The 18,276-nt window shown below is 41.9% G+C and overlaps 1 protein-coding gene across 5 annotated transcripts in view; it reads left to right on the plus strand.

Moving 5' to 3' along the window:
- Nucleotides 1-18,276, plus strand: part of CLASP1 (cytoplasmic linker associated protein 1) — a 1,618,163-nt gene that overhangs the window by 1,054,959 nt on the left and 544,928 nt on the right. For 3 of the 5 annotated variants that reach the window (XM_078682063.1, XM_078682064.1, XM_078682067.1), the window contains one exon: nt 5,243-5,311. The exons of the other annotated variants lie outside the window; for them this stretch is intronic. In XM_078682063.1, coding sequence (XP_078538189.1) covers nt 5,243-5,311 — 69 coding nt within the window. The remainder of the gene's footprint in view (nt 1-5,242; nt 5,312-18,276) is intronic. 5 annotated transcript variants of the gene reach the window in all.

Here is an 18,276-nt window from a genome sequence, read left to right on the forward strand (position 1 = left end):
TGTTTTTGCATAATTACGCTAAATTTGAGCAAAACTTCACGCAATTACACAAAATGAAAAACAGGTGATGGATGCTACGGCAATTTTTTACTGTGCATGGTGCGTAACTATGTGATATAGTGTAATTGCTTAATATCGGGAATTTCAAGAGCACAATTCAAACACAATAACAAGAGCAACACAAAATTACAGAATTTTTGATAATTATGCTGGTGTAACTCAAATTTCACCTGGGCCTTGTTTTAAGTTTAATTATAATTTTTACAAAACTCACAACATTCAAGATATAACAACAGTGCATTACAGTTGCCAGTAGTAGAATCCTACCAATATCCAATGCATATTGGAAGAATAAAAGTGACATATTGAACACTTAAACAAGCAAGATGAATATAGATATTTACTATTGATATGAACCCTATATATATGAAACAGTACTGTAATCATAAAATGTAAGCCCTATTACATATTTAAATATGAATAGATAATATTTATAATGCTTCAACAAAATTCAGGCCGAATCAAAGTACCAACAATCAAGATATAGCAAAAATGAATTACTTTACTGATATCAACAATTAATCCGCGGCAGTCCTGAATATAAGGGTCTAACAAAAGAATACAAGTTGTATTTGTTTACAAAATTATTCAAGTGAATATATGTGTTTACTTATAATGCCGGAGTTGGCATATGTGAAATAAGACGGTAATCATTACAATAAAATGGGCTCCGTGTTGCAATTCCTGGCTCCCCTTAACCAAGTCGTTTATTAGACCTAACTACCATATGGTAACTGGATGAGGTCAGTTAAGACGACCCGAGGTTTGTAGGATCAGTGACTCTGGTAGCAATGCTACGAAGTACTTTTTGCGCACAAGGAGGTAAATCCTGGCTTGCCTCTCTAACCCACATTAGAGTCTTCCGCTCATTTGGTGAAGAAACATCATTTGCCACCAGTCTGAGGGCATCAGACTGGTGACAAATGAGAAAAGAAATATTTTCCTTGCCTGCCTCGGACTACCTGCCCAAGTGGCTTCCTGCCACGATGTAGGATTCAAGATTCCTGCAGCTGGGGCCAGCTAAAAAGTACCAGACAAGGCACAAGCTATTTTCTCGAGCACACAAAGCTCAAAACATTCATGTTTGTATATAAACCATGCCGAGCTCAATTGCTTTGCCACCAAACGGACGATATATAGAAATGCTTGTCATGGCAGTGATGGAGGCCTTTTGCCTACGGGAGTGCTGGTACATACACAGCCTTTTGTATTTATTTATTTATTTATTTATTTTTTAACATTTAGTATAGCGCGAACAAATGCCCGAAGGCGTCTCGGCGCTGTAAACTGCAGGCTCTCCTAACTTTGGCTTCTGGACTCTAGAGATTAAACAGCCATGTTTTCAGCTGCTTCCTGAATACCAGCAAATTAGGGCTGGATCTTATGGTTTGCGGGAGTGTGTTGCACAATTTCGGAGCAGCCACCAAGAAGCGTCTGTCTCCCCAGTTAACCAATCTGGTGCGTGGCACTACCAGATCGTTCATCTTTGCGGACCGAAGTGGCCGAGAAGGCTGATATGGGATAAGATGATCTCTCAGAAATTGTGGGGCTTGTTGGTGTAATGTTTTATATACAATGCACAAGGTTTTAAACTTTATTCGGTTCTTTACAGGCAGCCAGTGAAGATCTCTCAGGGTGTTAGTTATTGGCTTAAATCTCGGAACACCTGAGAGTAACCTGGCCGCCGCATTCTGTACTAGTTGCATTTTTTTTATCACTCTAATTTGAGCGTTGGCAAACAAGCCATTACAATAATCTAGTGCCGACAAAACAAGGGCACTTATCAGGGTTCTACCCACTTGTATAGGTAAGCAAACAGCTTTTTGTTTCTTTGCACGCAGAAGTACGTGAAAGGAGGGACAAATATCAGGGTGTTTAAATCAGTCGTCCTCCAGCCACAGGCTGGGCACATGTAAGAGCCAGTCAGCTTTAGTTCATGACCCCACTAAAAAAATTCTGATCAAGTGACAGCTGGAAAGTGGAGGTAATCTGCCCACTATACCCTAATGTCGAAAGCGCAACTGGCATTCACCTTCACCCTGATATAATATATTAGTACCACAGAGGGGCTTTCACCGTATGTTCCCAATTCTAAGATGTGAACAATACACTGGCTAGAGATTTTGTTTTAGATTTTACTTCTTGCCACCAAATCTAACTTTACAGGATTAGTCAGATCTTTCAAAAACCTAATCATCGCTAAAGCGAAGGTAAATTGGAGCCCACGTAGAGCATATTAAAGCATTTAGATGAGGAAGCAAAAATGCTTCACGAACTATTTGAATGTATTTATTTTTCAGAATATGGCAACCAATATAAATCTCTAGTGCATAGAGTGAGAGCCTTCATTTTTTGTAGTATGTAATTTCAAGAAGAACTTTTTTTTCGTTTTTTTAAGAGTATAGTTTTTGATGCAAGAGTATAAAGAACGAATATGCAGAATGCCATAATGGAGTATTGTTCTTTAAGTCTGCATGCCCAGAAGGGGATTACACGACTTGGATCTCTCTGCACCCTTTGAGAATTTTTTCATTTTGACACTTACAAATATATAAATTGCTGAACCTTTTTTGACACGTCAGGTGACTGCATTTCTCATATGTGGCTTTGATTGCTAGCAGCAAGGAGATCAGAAGGAAAATTAGTTATGGCCAAATAATGTTGGGCTGTTTTTCCTCAGTAAATGTGACCGATTCCTTCGAATTCCAGTTTTAGTGTTTTTTGGGACAATGTTTGAAATGCTTCACAGTTCGAACGAGGAGGCTCACTTTATTCTTCTGCTTGAATATTTTCTGTTTTGCTGGTGAAATCGAGCATTTAAAGAGCCCTGCATCTCCCCAAGCGTAAGGGAAATAGCGGTTTCTTTCAGATTTGTTTCCTTCGGTAAAGTACACTATGCAATGCTCAGGTGGTCTGATGCAGTCATGCTTGGCTTGGTACCACGTATGTAAGAGGTATATAGTAAATCATAGGAGGATCTAGGAATGGATTTGGCAATATGTAGGAATTAGAAGTCGAATTTGTTGTGAATCATATCCAAGTTTGATGTGCAGGAATAGTACACAATAATGGCTCATAGCAGCTAACTATATCTGACCCTTTAGTCTAAAGTAGCAGAGTGTATGTGCTGTTTCATGGTGCTGAATGAGTCCATGATGTGTTATTGCCCTTTACTGTACTGGAAGCCATTTCTATGATGATTGACACATTTTGTCGTCCACACAAGATTGCTTGTGACAAGAAAGTAACTAGGTGCCCCAAAAAGTATCCTCTGATTGGAGGAAGTGGTCCTGTTTACCCATTTTGAGATGATGAGAGTTAAGGGTTTTTAGACTTCAAGAGAAAATGTAAAAAATGGATAACAAGCATGACTCCGGCTTGCTGTTTGTGTCTGAATGATATAAAGGCATTGGTAAAAACATACTCAACTGTGGATGTTCGCCGTGATTGGAGCATTCTTGTACCATATGTTTTTGATCTGAATGAGGTGATATGACCACATTGGGTGAATTCACTTTATCAAACAGGAGTTGCTGTTGTTGAAGGATTGGTATCAATGCTAATGGTGGCTAAGAAACACTGCAAACTAATTAGGTGTACAGTGTTGGTGAAAAAGCAGTTGTGGGGTGATGTGTAGAAATTGGCTAAAAGGTGTTGTGAAGTGTGGGATTAACTGCCATGGTTAAAGGGTTTTGGTGGCCTTTACGCAGGAAGGTTATGTAGGGCCTGATTAATGGATAGGTGATTACATTAGTGATCGAAGGGAGTAGATGTACATCAGTTGGTGAATACTCCAGAGAAACACGGCTATTATGATTACATGTCTATTGGAAACATGGTTGTGGAAGAGAGCAGCAAGTTAAGAATAATGGTGTTAAAGAATTGAGAGGCTATACCAATCATTCAGAAGGGTGGCGGGAGCAGCAGGACATAATTGATAAGTATTCGGCAATAGATATCCTTCACAGATCCTATTCCTCTAGAATTCTCGTGCATCGGCTGGGACGAAGTGACTCAGGCCAGTGTGCTAGAGTCTGTGGAGCAGTCGGGTCGTTCTTTCATATTCTATGGGTCTGTCCCAACATCCAACAATACTGGTGGGAGGTAGTATAGGTTATGGCCAGGGTCACCGGCCTAGACACCCCTCTGGAGGAACAATGGCATATTGTATGTGTGACAGGTGAGGAGACATGGCCCAAATATCAAAAAATATGGCTGATGTTGGTGGCCCTTTTTGTGAAAAGGAACATAGCCAGGGCATACGGTGCGGACCATCCACCAAGGCGGTAGACTGAAAAATTGACCTAGATAGGTGTAGTAAAACCAAAAAAGAGGTATTTCAAAGTCGGGCTGCCCACGGAAGTGGGTAAAGGTTTGGGGTCTGTGGGAGGCATACAATGGTTATTGACTGTATACCCTAGGGAGACTGTGGATGTGCTTATAGAGAGACTTCTTTGGATTAATGAAGAATGTAAAGATGTACACATTGTAGGGAGAGATGCCTTGGTTATTTTTTTTAGGTTATTTTTTTTCCTTCCTGTCGACAATTACAATTAAGAACTTGTCCAAGTTTGCTGAGCAAATGTTAAATAAAAAAGTTCAAAACATTAACTTGTGGAATGGTAGTTCTGATGGCAGTCTGTCTAGTACAAAGTCTGTAGTGCTGCATTGGTGGCCTGCAAATTTTAGAGGGGCTTTTTGAATGTAAGGTTCTGTGAGTGTGATTTGGCCCGGGGGGAGCAGGACGAGCGTCACATATGGATCAGAATTGGTCACCAAAGTTGTATTAACATTTTCTGACAAGTGTATCATTAGAAAGAAAATGACAGTCTATTTTGGATATTTCCTTGTGTTTTTTTTAATAATATCTAGTGTTTGTACAGAGTTTCATCTGTTTATTTAGAATGCTTATGACTGGTTTTGTTATGAGGAAAACAGGTTCATCACAAAACTACCACTTGCTATCTTCTCCCGAAATCCCTAAATGTTGATAGACGACAAGATTGTTTCTACTGTGCTGCTGTACTGCTAGTACAACACGGGACTGTTCCTATCTTTCCCCTTTGGAAAGCTAGTTTCAGTCCCTCCAAAGTAAAAGTGAAAAAAACATGTTGAGAAAATAAGAGTTCATGACTGCGAAAGTAATTTTCCTTCACTAACCATTTGAATTTGCTTTGTTCAGAATATAGTACCAACAGAAATCTCTGCTTCAGCAAGTGAGAGCTCAATTGATTTTAATGAACTCCTTGTGGTACGTAGCTCAAGATGTTAAGTATCCCATTGTAGAGCATAAGATAGATTTAGACATAAGGCTAAGAATGAAAAATGTGCTTACATTTTATAGTTTTTCTCCAAGTTTGTATTTTCAAAAGCAAATTGCCCATCCCAGCTCCCTGCTCACTGTTATTCGATTCTACAAAAATCTAAATTGTTTTAATCATTTATAGATTTTAAGACCACTAGTGAAAAGTTGCTGAAGTTTGGCATTTGATAAATGTTTTAACACTTTTAATTCCTAGATATAGACAGAACAATAGGAGGATGCAAACTTGCAGACCTGAGACCGAACGTACGACCAAACGATTGTTGGCTAGTGGTTCTGGGAGAAAGGGATAATTTCACTCCATTATTTGCAGTATCTGTTTAATTATGTTCCAATCTTTTAAATGCTATAGGGTAGGTAACTTTGCGAGAGACATCATGGCCTTTGCCTGGAATGGCTGGGTTTCCATGAGTTTAACTACTTTTGTGACTGAAATGATCATGCTTCTTTATGACTCGCACTGAGGGAAACACAAGCTTTATGGGGAACATTCTGCTCAGTATTGTCTTTTAGCGCTTTCTTCTATGTCTGTTGGTTTAACTCTTCTAAGGGTTTGTAAGTCTCATTAACCACATGTGCAGGGAGATCTGAACATGAGGCATTATTTTGGCATTAGAGTTATATAGTGACCGAACATGCTGTGAAACCTCCTTCTCGATATAGAAGTCATGAAATCTGTGTTTGTCACAAAGAACCTACACAAGTGTGATTCTTTGAAGATATAATAGATACGTTTGGTGACAGAGACCTGGGAATGATCTTATTCCAGTGTTTATAAAGTTCTGTTATGTTTTCCATAATATTATAGGAACCCACAGCTCTATTAAAATAAATTATGTGATGGATACTTCTACCTGAAGACTATTAACCTTGAATTCCTTTCTAGTGCCAGACTGGATTTGAAAAGTTAAAATAGCTCTCCTGTGCTGTTAGGTGGCGCCACAGCTCGAACTTTAATCCAGTTCCTCCCTAATGTGACGTCACTGAGCCATTTACGGCAACACCCCCAGTACTCTGCAGTCAGTTAATATTTTCCACAGCTTTTGAAGTTTATATAGAGCTGCTACCTGCTGAAATTCTGCTTCAGTGCGTTTTTGGGAGAAATGTCACCTTTAAAAAAGCCCAAATTGAAAAGATGTTCCTACTGCTCACTGGGATCCATTTCGGCTTCCCGTGGTGGCTGCTCTTGAAGAACGGATCCATGTCTGTTATTGGTCGTTGCTTCATGTATTTGATGGCTATTGAGGAGCGGAAAGGATCTTTCCATGTCTCAAACCTGTGGCAAACAATGGAGACCTCGCTCGTCTGACACCAGAGCCTGGTTCCATTCTAGTTCTCCTCCTGATGCTCCTGGCCCATTTCCGACTGCTAACACTGAAACTGCTCAAGTTGCGGCTTTCATTCAAGCCTTGTTCGCTATTTTCTGACCTCCTGCAGTCCCTCTGGCGCACCTTGGGCCCAAAGGTACCTGCTGGGTCTTTGCCTATGCGTCACTTGGTAGCCTCAGCCCCTGTTCCTTTTAATACCGTTGTTTCTTTTAATGGAGTCTGTGCTGCCACTATCCACCATCAAGAGCCTTCCTGGTTGTGGCAGCATCAGTGTTGATATCATCCATGGTGCCGGTTCCAGATTCCCTTTTGGAGTTACAGAGACGGAATACTAGCTTTCATGCTTATTAGTGTCCATTCATCCTTGAACCTCCAACAGCCCGCACTAGAAAAAGTCAGTGTTAGTCCAGGGATCCCTGGTTGGCTGAGGTAGGTACCTTAGGCCAAGTAGAGACCCGCGATCCAACGCGGGAAAGGAAGGTCACGTTCGTAGATAGCCCCGCTCACCCCTTCAGTAGCTTGGCACGAGCAGCCGGGCTTATCTTCAAGGCAAATGAGTAAAGTATTCGCAACCACACTCACAATAATCCAATGATGACACCACAAATAGACTCCACACGAGTTTTATAAAACGAGTATAAACTTTATGTAACAAGATATGTAATAAGACTACACAATATAAAACCAACATATGAGGTTGTGTAATATTTCTCCTGGCCGGTTGGTAGGCCAACCAGCCCTTGTAAGTTCTTGCGATGTCAATGAGCACTTCTAAACATTCTCCTGTACTCCTAATAATGTGTCATACAGTTCGTAATGCTAGAATCAGGTACTTTTGCAATGTAAAAATACTGTAATAGGTAACGTAGCAATCAGACACTGCAATTAAAAGAATGCAATGCGTAACGCAACAAACAGGTACTTTGCAAGGTAAAACAATGCAATGCGTATTTCAACCACCAGATATGTCATTCTGCAATAATAAGGCAATGCGTGTACACTAATCAGGTCATTCGCTACGCAGGAAGAATTGAATGCGCAATATGCTAATCAGGTAGTTCGTTATGCAGGAACCAGGCAATGCTTCATACGACAATCAAGTAGTTCGTTATACAGAAATGTTGCAATGTGTAATACGTCAGTCAGGTACTCCGCTCTCAGAAATGAAACACTATGTAGTACACACAGGCCCCGATGACCGGGCCTTAGGCGTTCTCTCCGTCTCCTCTTCTGACCTTTAGTCAGCCTCTCACGGTTGCCCCCAACACAGTACGATGTAATTCCAAAGTGCAGCTTTGCACTCCGGCCCCTGTACCGCCACTCCCTTTGGCAATACGAGCCGAAGCAGAGGCTTGCGCTGCCAACATGAGAGAGAGGCCGAGAGCGTCTCCCTCAGAGCCTGCGCCCTGCCCCAGGAGTCGGCACATGTTACCTGGGGGCGCGAACCCACTCTCCTCTTCTCGTCCAGCGGCTAGGCCTCCAAGCAGGTTTGTGAAATGACAACAGTGGCTCGGACCGGCAACACAGCTCCTCCAGGATTCTAGGTCTGGGCCGCTTCACTTACAAAGATCTCAGGCTGCCATAAAGCACACGCACACCACGTCACTGAGTCTTCCTTCACTCCGGGTGCACGATCACTGGGCACTCCACGCACAGGTCTCAGGCTGCACAAAGATCACACGCGCAGCATCGCTGAGACTCCCTTTACTCCGGTGCATACGATAACACGGCGTAAACTCCTCACGAAAGTCTCCGGTGCACAATGTGCCCGCACACAGCGGTGAAGAGACTCAATTGGTTCCGGTGCACATGATAACAAGGTAAATCCTCACAAAGGTCTCACAATGCACACAGTGTTGATGAGACTCACTTGGATTCCAGTGCACATGATCACTGGACAATCCTCACAACGGGGTTCAGGTTGCACAAAGCCCATGCACACAGCGTTGCTGATCATTGCTTGGATTCCAGGTGCCCCCGATCACAGGCCGATCCTCCTGAAGGTCTCAGTGCTTCACAAAGCACACGCACACAGCGTTACTGAGACTCACTTGGACACCAGGCGCCCACGATCACAGGCAGTTCTTACGAGGGTCTCAGCCTGCAACAGGCACGCTCCCACAGCTCCGCTGAGAGTCTCCTGGAAACTTTTATGTTCCTGTGTTTCCTAACAGGGAGCCAGCTAACCTCAGGCCCTTGAGGATAGTTACTTCAGGACACAGCACCCAGCAAAGTCCTTCAAGCCGGTGGACACAGCGCACAGCAAAGTCCCTTTAGCCTTTCCTTGCTTGAAACCGCAAACTGCAGGCCAGCCCCAGATCACACAGCAAGGGTAAGTCGTATTCTTCAGTCTCTTCAGTTGTTTTTTCCTTGGCAAAGGTCCTCTTGACCACAAAGTAGCTCCAGTCTTGTTCACACTTGATCAAGCCAGTCTCCAAAGTTCAGGGGCTTCAGCTCTCATAGTTATATCCCTCAATGTCTGTGAAGTCTTTGTGCTTCAGGGGGCACTGACCCCTGCTCAAACCAGTTCTGGGTGCCTCCCTGCCAGTGACACCTTTCTTCCTTTGATTAGTGGGGGTATGAATTCTCAATCACTCAGCAGGAGGTGAGCCAATTGTTTATAGCAGCAACCCAGCCCTCTTTACCTCTAAGTGCTTATTCTGCCCCTACACCCCAGATGCAGGTCAGCCTCTTGCTGTCTCACCTTCTCCCCTGGGTCAAAACATTCCCCACTTCCTATCGCTTTCAAATCCAGACAGTCACTCCACAGCCAGGCAGAGACCCACAGAAATGTTAGAGCACAAACCTCAGCCACTTCTCAAAGAGTGGCTTTTGGACACACAGTGCAAAAACCACTTACATAAAAAGATGTGTTATTACATTGTGAGTTCAGGCATACTAAACTTCACCTTTCTATCTTAAGCCTTTGGGAAGATAGGCTGGAAAACGTATTACACAGCCTTCCCATTCTATCCTATGGGCAAGATGGCCTTTCAACAGTGAAAAACTTGTGTGGGTGGCACAAATAGGGCTGCAGGCCCACTAGTAGCAGTTGCATTACCAGCCCTGGCACACATAGCGCACTTTACTAGGGACTTCACTTAGTAAGGCAAACATACCAATCATGGACAACCAATTACCATTACTTTATACAGGGAAAACTTACACTTTGGCACTGTTTAGCAGTGGCAAAGTGTCCAAAGCATCTAAGTTGGCAATACTATGTCAGAAAAAGGTCTAGGGGGAAAGCAAAAAGCTTAGGGACTTTAGGCAAAAAGGGCCAAGTCCTAGACACAGCAATAATGTTGGAAACAGACTCCTCCTTGCACATAATAGGGTTAAACTTTAAAGACGCATTACACCTAGACAGGGACCGCACAGGAGCCGCTCTGGGCATTCCCAGAATACCACCACTGGCTTGCTTTGCCGCTATATTGTGTCTCTCTGATCTTTGGCATCGCCATCATCGAGAAAGCAGAGGTTACTCATACTTTTCTGGGACTCAGAAGGTATTCTCCAGGCTAGACAATATTTTTACACCGGCAGGCAAGACAGGATAGACCAAGCAGAATACCTTGTTTGGGGCCTGTCTGATCATTCCCCACTCTGGGTCACTGTGGGTAGGAGAACCCTCCATTCGAGATTGAGATGGAGATGAAACGCTTGGGAACTCAGAGATGCGACAGTGTCACAAGAATTGAGAGTACACCCTCAACTGTATTTTATCAAAAAACCAAAGGGTTTGTTGATTCAGCGGTCACCATCTGGGAGGCATATATGGTGGTACTGTGGGAGTGAGAAAAGTAAATTGAAATAAGCGGAAGATGCGTTAGGGGCGTTGACTATCCCTCTGGCTCTCCGATGAGTCGAGGCCCTGTGAGCCGAATACCGTACACTCGGGCAGAATGCCTATCTGGACAAAACAAATGTCCAAACACTTCCCACGACGGACTGCCTAGACCTTGAGGAGGAAATTACACTTGAGGAAGTACAGGCAGCTATTGCAAAGCTCTCCTTAGGGAAGTCCACAGGTCCCAATGGTCTCCCGGTTGAATTCTTTAAGAGAAGCACTGGACTCCTCAGCCCCGATCTGCGAAGCATGTACTTAGAAGCCACAGACAAGGGCCTACTACAGCTAGACTTGAGCAGTAATCCAAAAACAAGGTAAGCCAGCAAAGACCTGTGATTCCTACCGGCCGATATCTCTGATCAATGTTGAGACAAAGATCCTGGCCACTATCTTGACTATGAGACTCATTAGAGTTCTGCCCCTACTAATCCATAAAGACCAATCTGGTTTTATGCCAGGGAGATCTTCTATATACAACCTGCGTAGACTACATAATTGCCTGGCAGAAATTCACCACAGACCGGAACCTCACTTACTTCTTTCACTGGATGTTGAAAAGGCTTTTGATGCAGTGCACTGGCCCTTTTTAATGCACGCATCGGTAACGATTCGGGTTTGGCTCCAACTTCCAGACCTGGATCGCTTTGTTATATCGAGACCCGGTGGCGGCGGTGCGAGTCAATGGGATCCTTTCTGCAGAATTCCCAAATGCAAGGGGGGTGCGACAGGGATGCCTCCTCTTCCCGCTCAGTTTGCCCTGCTCTTGGAACCTTTGGCATGTCGGATCTGCGGCCATTCAGATATTGTAGGTTTCAAACTACTGAAGTGGCCTCTGGGAGCGAGAAAATTTTGCTTTACGCAGATGACATCCTGTTGTACATAACTAGGTCAGAGGGGACCCTTCCTAGGGTGTTTCAGACTTACGAGGACTACGATGACCACTCTGAATACAAAATTAACTGGGACTGATTGGTCCTTTTCTCCATGAGTAGCGAATTAGATGCCTCCATCCTTTCTTGTCGGTCACTTATAGACTCTGAGGGCTTTAAATAATTGGAAATATACGTCACTTACATTCAAGAGCAAAACATGGAGCAAAACATGAAAAGGGTGATGATGGAATTCCATGAGGACGCAAACTGCTGGAAGTCATTCCCGATGATGCTGCAAGGTAGGGCAGCGGTGTTGAAAATTATTACAGTGCCCAAAAACAAATATTACAAGATGCCAGAAGATATCTTTACCAAGATCAAAGTAGAAATTAGACCGCTATTGTGGAGTAATGGTCACCCCAGAGTTGCATTGCAAATGCTGCAACGAAACCAGTATAACCGGGGGATTGCCTTTCTGGACATGAGGGCTAACTATTGGGCAGCAGACTTAGTGGTTGTCAATGATTGGAATTATGGCACAAGATGACCATTCCCCGTATGCACTTGAGAGATCTCAGTTACAATCCCAGACCTACTCACATTACTTATATGGAGGGAAGGGAACAAGACGATTGTTGCCAGAAACCCAGCTAATGAGTGAGGCATGGGTTAAAGCTACTAGATGCATAGGGTGGGCTAATAAGATCACCCCAAAGATTCCACTGTGGACAGGAGCGCGCTGTAAGGAACTGGGAAACCTCAAAGAATTTAGACACTGGGACCTAATAGGAATATCAATGCTTGGCGATCTCATGGAAGAGGGTGGCTGAAAGCCTTTCAGCTCCCTTCAACAGGATTATAAACTGCGAAACACCCAGAAGTTAAAATATTTGCAACTAAGTCACACGTGGAATGTAGAAGGCCTTGAAGTCCCTAATTTATCGGAATACTTCCCTCTGGAGGGTAGGATGCACCTGATACATTATGATAGTTTCTTACTACCTCAGTTTGTAAGGGCAGATTCTTCTGATTGTTTGCGATGTAGAAGAGATAGAGGATCCTTCTGCACACGCTCTGGACCTGCCTAATTATACAAGCCTACTGGCAAAACATACTGGCAGAATTGGGCGGAACTCTAGGGGTAATCCTCCCACACAACCTAAAGTACATTCACCTGGACATACCCTCTGATGTGGATATCCCACCCACCAAGCTCTTATTTAGTAATCTGGGCCTGGTGGTGGCGGCAAAGAGTGGTCAGAGGATCGGAGTGAGCAATAAAAAACGCGTAATATCGTCTAAACCTCTAGGAGGTAACGAAAACAGTCCAAACACAGAGAGATATCTAGATATAACCTGTACTTGGGAAGACCAAGTCAGCCCAAAATCAGTAGGCAACTAAATAAGAATAACCGAATCAGGACTATGCGGTCTGGAAAAATTCGACAAGCACCTATACAGAAAAGCAAGAGAAGGGTGGCTACAAAAGATCAAAATAAGCAAGGAAATAGAAATAAGATAAAGGAGATTGCCAGCAAGAAAAAAAGAGCCTGATCCCAGTCCCCACACCAGAGCCTTTTAAGTTAGGGGAGAAAAACTTAAAGCATAAATTTCACTTCTTAAAAGATCAAATGGCGGCAATTTATGCTATAACTGAAGAATCAAAAAGCTTACAAAGCCCAATAAAACCAATACATTCAATTACATCGAGTAAACAGGAAGAAAAAAACCAGGCACTGTGGAATTCTTTGAGAGAAAAACAAGATCTACGACAACAGTCACAACATAAAATCAGAAGGTTGTTCTGGCACACAGACCAAAGAAAAATCAACGATAAAAAAATTGGCTGCTAAATACCACAGCACAGATCCATGCACCTATCGGTCAACTCATGTCCACACCAGACAAGGTAAACAACGAAGAAAACGGAAAATGTTTAACATTAAAAAATGATCAAAGCTAAATTGGATGTCAAATAAAATCACAAGGAAATATACAAAAGATAGATTGGTCAAGATCATTCTCAATTTTTGAGGAAGCAGAACTTCTGAAGATGCTAGAAGTAAATACACAAAAAGTAGAGGAACCGGGGCAAAATAGTCAAGTAGAATTGAAAGACTCCAAGCAACCGGAAATTAAAGAAAATGGAGAAAAACGGGAAACTACCTTTATATCTAAAAAACTTACATCAAGCCCCATCAGACGGTTGGAACTTAAAACCAAGGAAAGTGGCCCCCCACAAGGAACCACAAAAAAAGACTTGCCAATAACAATTTCCTCCGTTAGTGGTTTTGATTCTACTGCAGGGGTCCAGATGCAATTAATCAATTCACAGTCTGCACCCTGGGGCGATTCATTACTAAGAAGTTTACAGCAAGCAATCAATGTCCTACATTTTCAATCAGACAAACTGAATGTTCAGGTGGATTTAATGAATTTAATTGCAACGCATATAGCGGGAACACATTCGAAACTGTATACAATTTCGGTTCACATCTTAAAAGAAACAAAGAAAGAAAAACAAGTGAAATTTATACCTATGGAACAAAATTGTGTCTGTGGGAAAATAATAGATAAACTGGCCTCATTACCAGACATCTTGTCAGAAATCTTACGTGTGACACGTATAACAAAAACACCTGGTGAAACCAACTACCAAGAAAATAAGGGTGTGGCTTTAAAGTTTGAAAAGCAGAATAGAAAAAATTCCCTCGTTGAGAAGGAAAAAACTGTAAACTTAGCTGAAGTAAGTGAAACAACCGGAAATGGTCAAAGCGAAAATAAAGCACTGAGGTTATCAGGTACAATAGAACCCCAAACCAAAAGGCAGCGTAAGCGGGCACGGAAAGCAAGGAAAAATGCCATCAAAACCAAGCAAGAAAGGCAAAATTATGCCATATTCGAACGAAAGAGGAAACAGAGCATAAATGACCAGGAAGAAGAATTAGACACAATATAATCAAATAACCAAGAGGTAAACAAAGAAGGAATCGCAGAACCGCCGAAAAGCTCAAGGCATAATGCAACAACGTTAAATTCACAAGGGAAACTAAAAATTGAAGAGAAAGCTGAAATAAAATCAACAAATAAAATAACAAATAAAGTGGACGACACAGTAAAAACCCAAGGAGGATTGGTCCTGAAACAGCAAAAACCGCAGGTAAATGTCCAAACACAAAAACCTCAATGTGAATTGCCGCCACAAAATGGTTCAAAATGGCTTACAGGAAGAAATGAGGAAAAAACAGTAATCACAATTAAAAAAGATACGAGTTGCAAAGCCCAAGTAGATCAATCTACGAAAACGAACACACGCCTAACCATTACGGTAGCAAATAAAGGAATGATATGTAATGCTCCGCCAGGAATCACACAAAGGGATATGGGGAGACCAATCATAAGTCACATACCAGTTGAGTTAGAAACTAGGCACCACAACAAAGCGGTGACATTATTAGGGTTTAGTCCATCAGAAGTATCCAGTGTCGAGCGACTAAGACCAAATAACCCTCGGGATCAAATAGAGGGAAAAGTGAATTCAGCAAGAAACAGAAATTCCAAACGGTCCCTATAGAGACAGGCTGTAAACTATTATTCAGGCCTGAATTTCAGACAAAAGGAAAAATGGACATACTGAATCGGGGGAACATACTGAGATTGTTTAAAGAGATTCCTAAATTAAGGGGAATAACATCAAATGACCTCATAACAGTAGAATTTGTTCAAACACATAAGGAGATAGAAGAGGAAACAAGCAGTACCACATGGGCATCAAAAGAAATAGTGGAGCTCATCTTTTCAACAAGAACAGATTTTGCAGGATGGGGAATACTATTGGAGTATCTTATGCCCATAAAGTACCCATTTCCACTATTAAACAGCATGGTTCCCCAATCCAAAAATATAAAAGGAAAAACATCCTCTATTTTAATTGGAGCAAGAAATAAAACAATCACCCAACAAATAATGAGGGAACCTGCGTCCAACAGTGCAAAAACAGGACAACCAAACCACGGGTCGAAGGAAGACCAGGATTGGTCTTGGATTGCACAAGTCTTAAATTCTCATCGATCCTGATGGAAGCAACTCAGCACGCAATAAGCAAGCGCGAAACATCGAGGTATGCAAGAAACCAGAGAGAAAAATAAAAATTTGCTCTCGGAACGTCCATGGTTTCAAAGAAATGGAACAAGAGCAAGAGACAATTGCCTTTCTGAGTAAATTCGATATAATACTCCTCCAGGAAACATGGAATGTCATCCCCAGACAAATTGCTGGTTACGAAGAACACCACATAATGGCGGAGAAAATTGCAAAGTATGGGCACCCAAGGGGAGGATTATCCACATACATAACAAACGACCTTAATTGGAAAACAGAGACACTTGATCCAGGGGTAAATTGGATACAAGTCACTAAGCTAGAAAATAAAGAACGTAAAAACGGAGCAGGGTGGAAGTTACTGACCTTAAACATATATATTCACCCTGAGAAGGCTACAAAAACAGAAAAACTGTTAGTGCTACTAAATTTAATAAAAACTCTACAAATAACACACCAATCCCACGAGATGTTAATTACAGGTGACTTCAACAGCAATTTGATAAGAGTCATGGGTAATAAAAGCAAAATCCCAAAAATATGGAACGAGCTGGAATCTTTGGGACTAATGACTCTAAATGGAAATACGAAGGGCGATCAACCCGCAAGAATCACCTTTTCGAGTGGAAACAAAAATTCCAGAATAGACTTCACATTAATTAGTAAAGACCTTATACACTTGGTCAATCACTTTGGAATCACAACCCGATCAGAAAGTGACCACTTCCCGCAAGAAACCATACTAAGCTTAAACATCGAAGAAAAAACGAGCACAGCGTCACTAGCTATAATCCCAGAAATATATAATCTGAAGAAACTCAAATGGAGAGGTCCCATAATTAGCGAGATAATGGATACAGTGTTTACGCACGTAACGAACACCGAGGCCCTGGAAAACCAATCGCTTGAAAAAACTTGGGAGAACTTACACACGCTTGTGTTAGAAAAATTTCCAGTAAAATCAGTATTGAAACAGGCATATGATTCCAACAAAGAGCCATGGTACACTACAAAGTTAAGAGATAAAAAAAGGGAAATCGCTAAAAAACTAAGAATAAAGGCTGTGAAAAAAAGGTTGGGAAAAGATATAGAAAATAACGAGATACAGAAAATGAGAAAAGAATATAAAAAGGAATGTAGAAAGGCGAAAAGGCTTTATACTGGGAAAATTTGGGAAGATCTGCTACGGACCAGCAAACTACCTAACAGCAGTGAATTCTGGGGCATAATAAATAAATTATCAAAAGGAACAGGAATGCAGCAGAACATAGGAATACGTGAAACTACATGGCTACAATATATCGACAGCCTATATAATACCCATATGTACCAACCCCCGCACAAAGAATTGAATAAAGACATAGTAAAAGGAACAGAGCCGGGAGGTGTAGTAATTAGATATGAAAAAGACGAACGAGAAGAAGATCCACCTAGTGGTGAACCGGAAGACCTGTTCTTTTTTACAACAGTAAAGCAAACAACCGCCCTGATAAAAAGATTGAAAGCCGAAGGAGCCGCAGGCCCCAACGGACTACCAAACGCCTTATTCAAACACGACCCCGATTTTTGGGCAAATTACCTCACTCCACTCTTTAAACAACTGTTCATGGAAAATAAGATACCCCGGTCCTGGCATGGCAACATCTTCCATCCTATATACAAAAATGGATGTAGAATGGAACCCGGGAACTATAGGCTGATAGTTCTCATCGATGTAGAGGCAAATCTTTTCGTATCCTGCATATTGCGTCATCTACAGGAATGGATAAACAAAAACAAAATAGTACCGAAACTCCAAACGGGATTTAGGGAAGGCATGGGTTGCACCACAAATCTTTCAGTACTGGCGCTGCTAATCGAAAGAGCTGAAAAAAACAAGGCAGGACTATTGGCATGCTATATCGATTTAAAATCCGCCTTCGACCGAGTTCCAAGAGACCGTTTGTGGAAAAAACTTGAATCATGGGGTCTCCCTCAGAAACTAATTGACATTATAATAGCCTTATATAGCGAAACATGGGCAAAAGTAAAGCTTGGAGATGGGAGAAGGATATCCTCAGAAATAAACACAAGAAACGGCCTAAAGCAGGGCTGTGTGCTCTCTCCAAGCTTATTCAATGTATACCCAGCAGACTTGGAAAGTCATCTGCATAATGTGAACGGACACCCACCAAAACTGGCAAACAAATCAATTCAGTTTCTACAATATGCCGACGATATCGTGGTATTAAGTCAAACCCCGATAGGCCTGCAAAGGGTCATAACCAAATTGACTGAATACTTCGACTTAGTAGGCCTGAACTGAATACCAAAAAAACAAAGGTAGTGAGATTGGCGGCCCCAAGCAGAGGATCATTTAAATGGTATACAAAGAATACGCAAATCGAGGAGATAACCTCATATAAATATTTAGGTGTTAAACTAAGCAAAAACATGTCCCTGTTGAATCAAAAACGGGATATTACATCTAAAGCTCAATCACTCATTTTCGCTTATAAACTGCTTCAAAAGAAACTTCAATGCCCTTCATATGGTCATCTTTTAAAAGTAATGGCAGCTCAATTATTACCAACCTTGTCCTACGGGTTGGAAATATGGCATGGGAAAGAAACTGACACCCTAAACAAATTACAGATAAAAATATATAAATCTGTGTTTAATCTTTATAAAGGATCATCTCCAGCGCAAATACGACTGGAATTTGCCTGCAAAACCAAGTTTACCAAAGGAAAGCTGTCTTTG

This window comes from Lissotriton helveticus, chromosome 3_1, assembly GCF_964261635.1.
Source record: "Lissotriton helveticus chromosome 3_1, aLisHel1.1, whole genome shotgun sequence".
Lineage (NCBI taxonomy): Eukaryota > Metazoa > Chordata > Amphibia > Caudata > Salamandridae > Lissotriton > Lissotriton helveticus.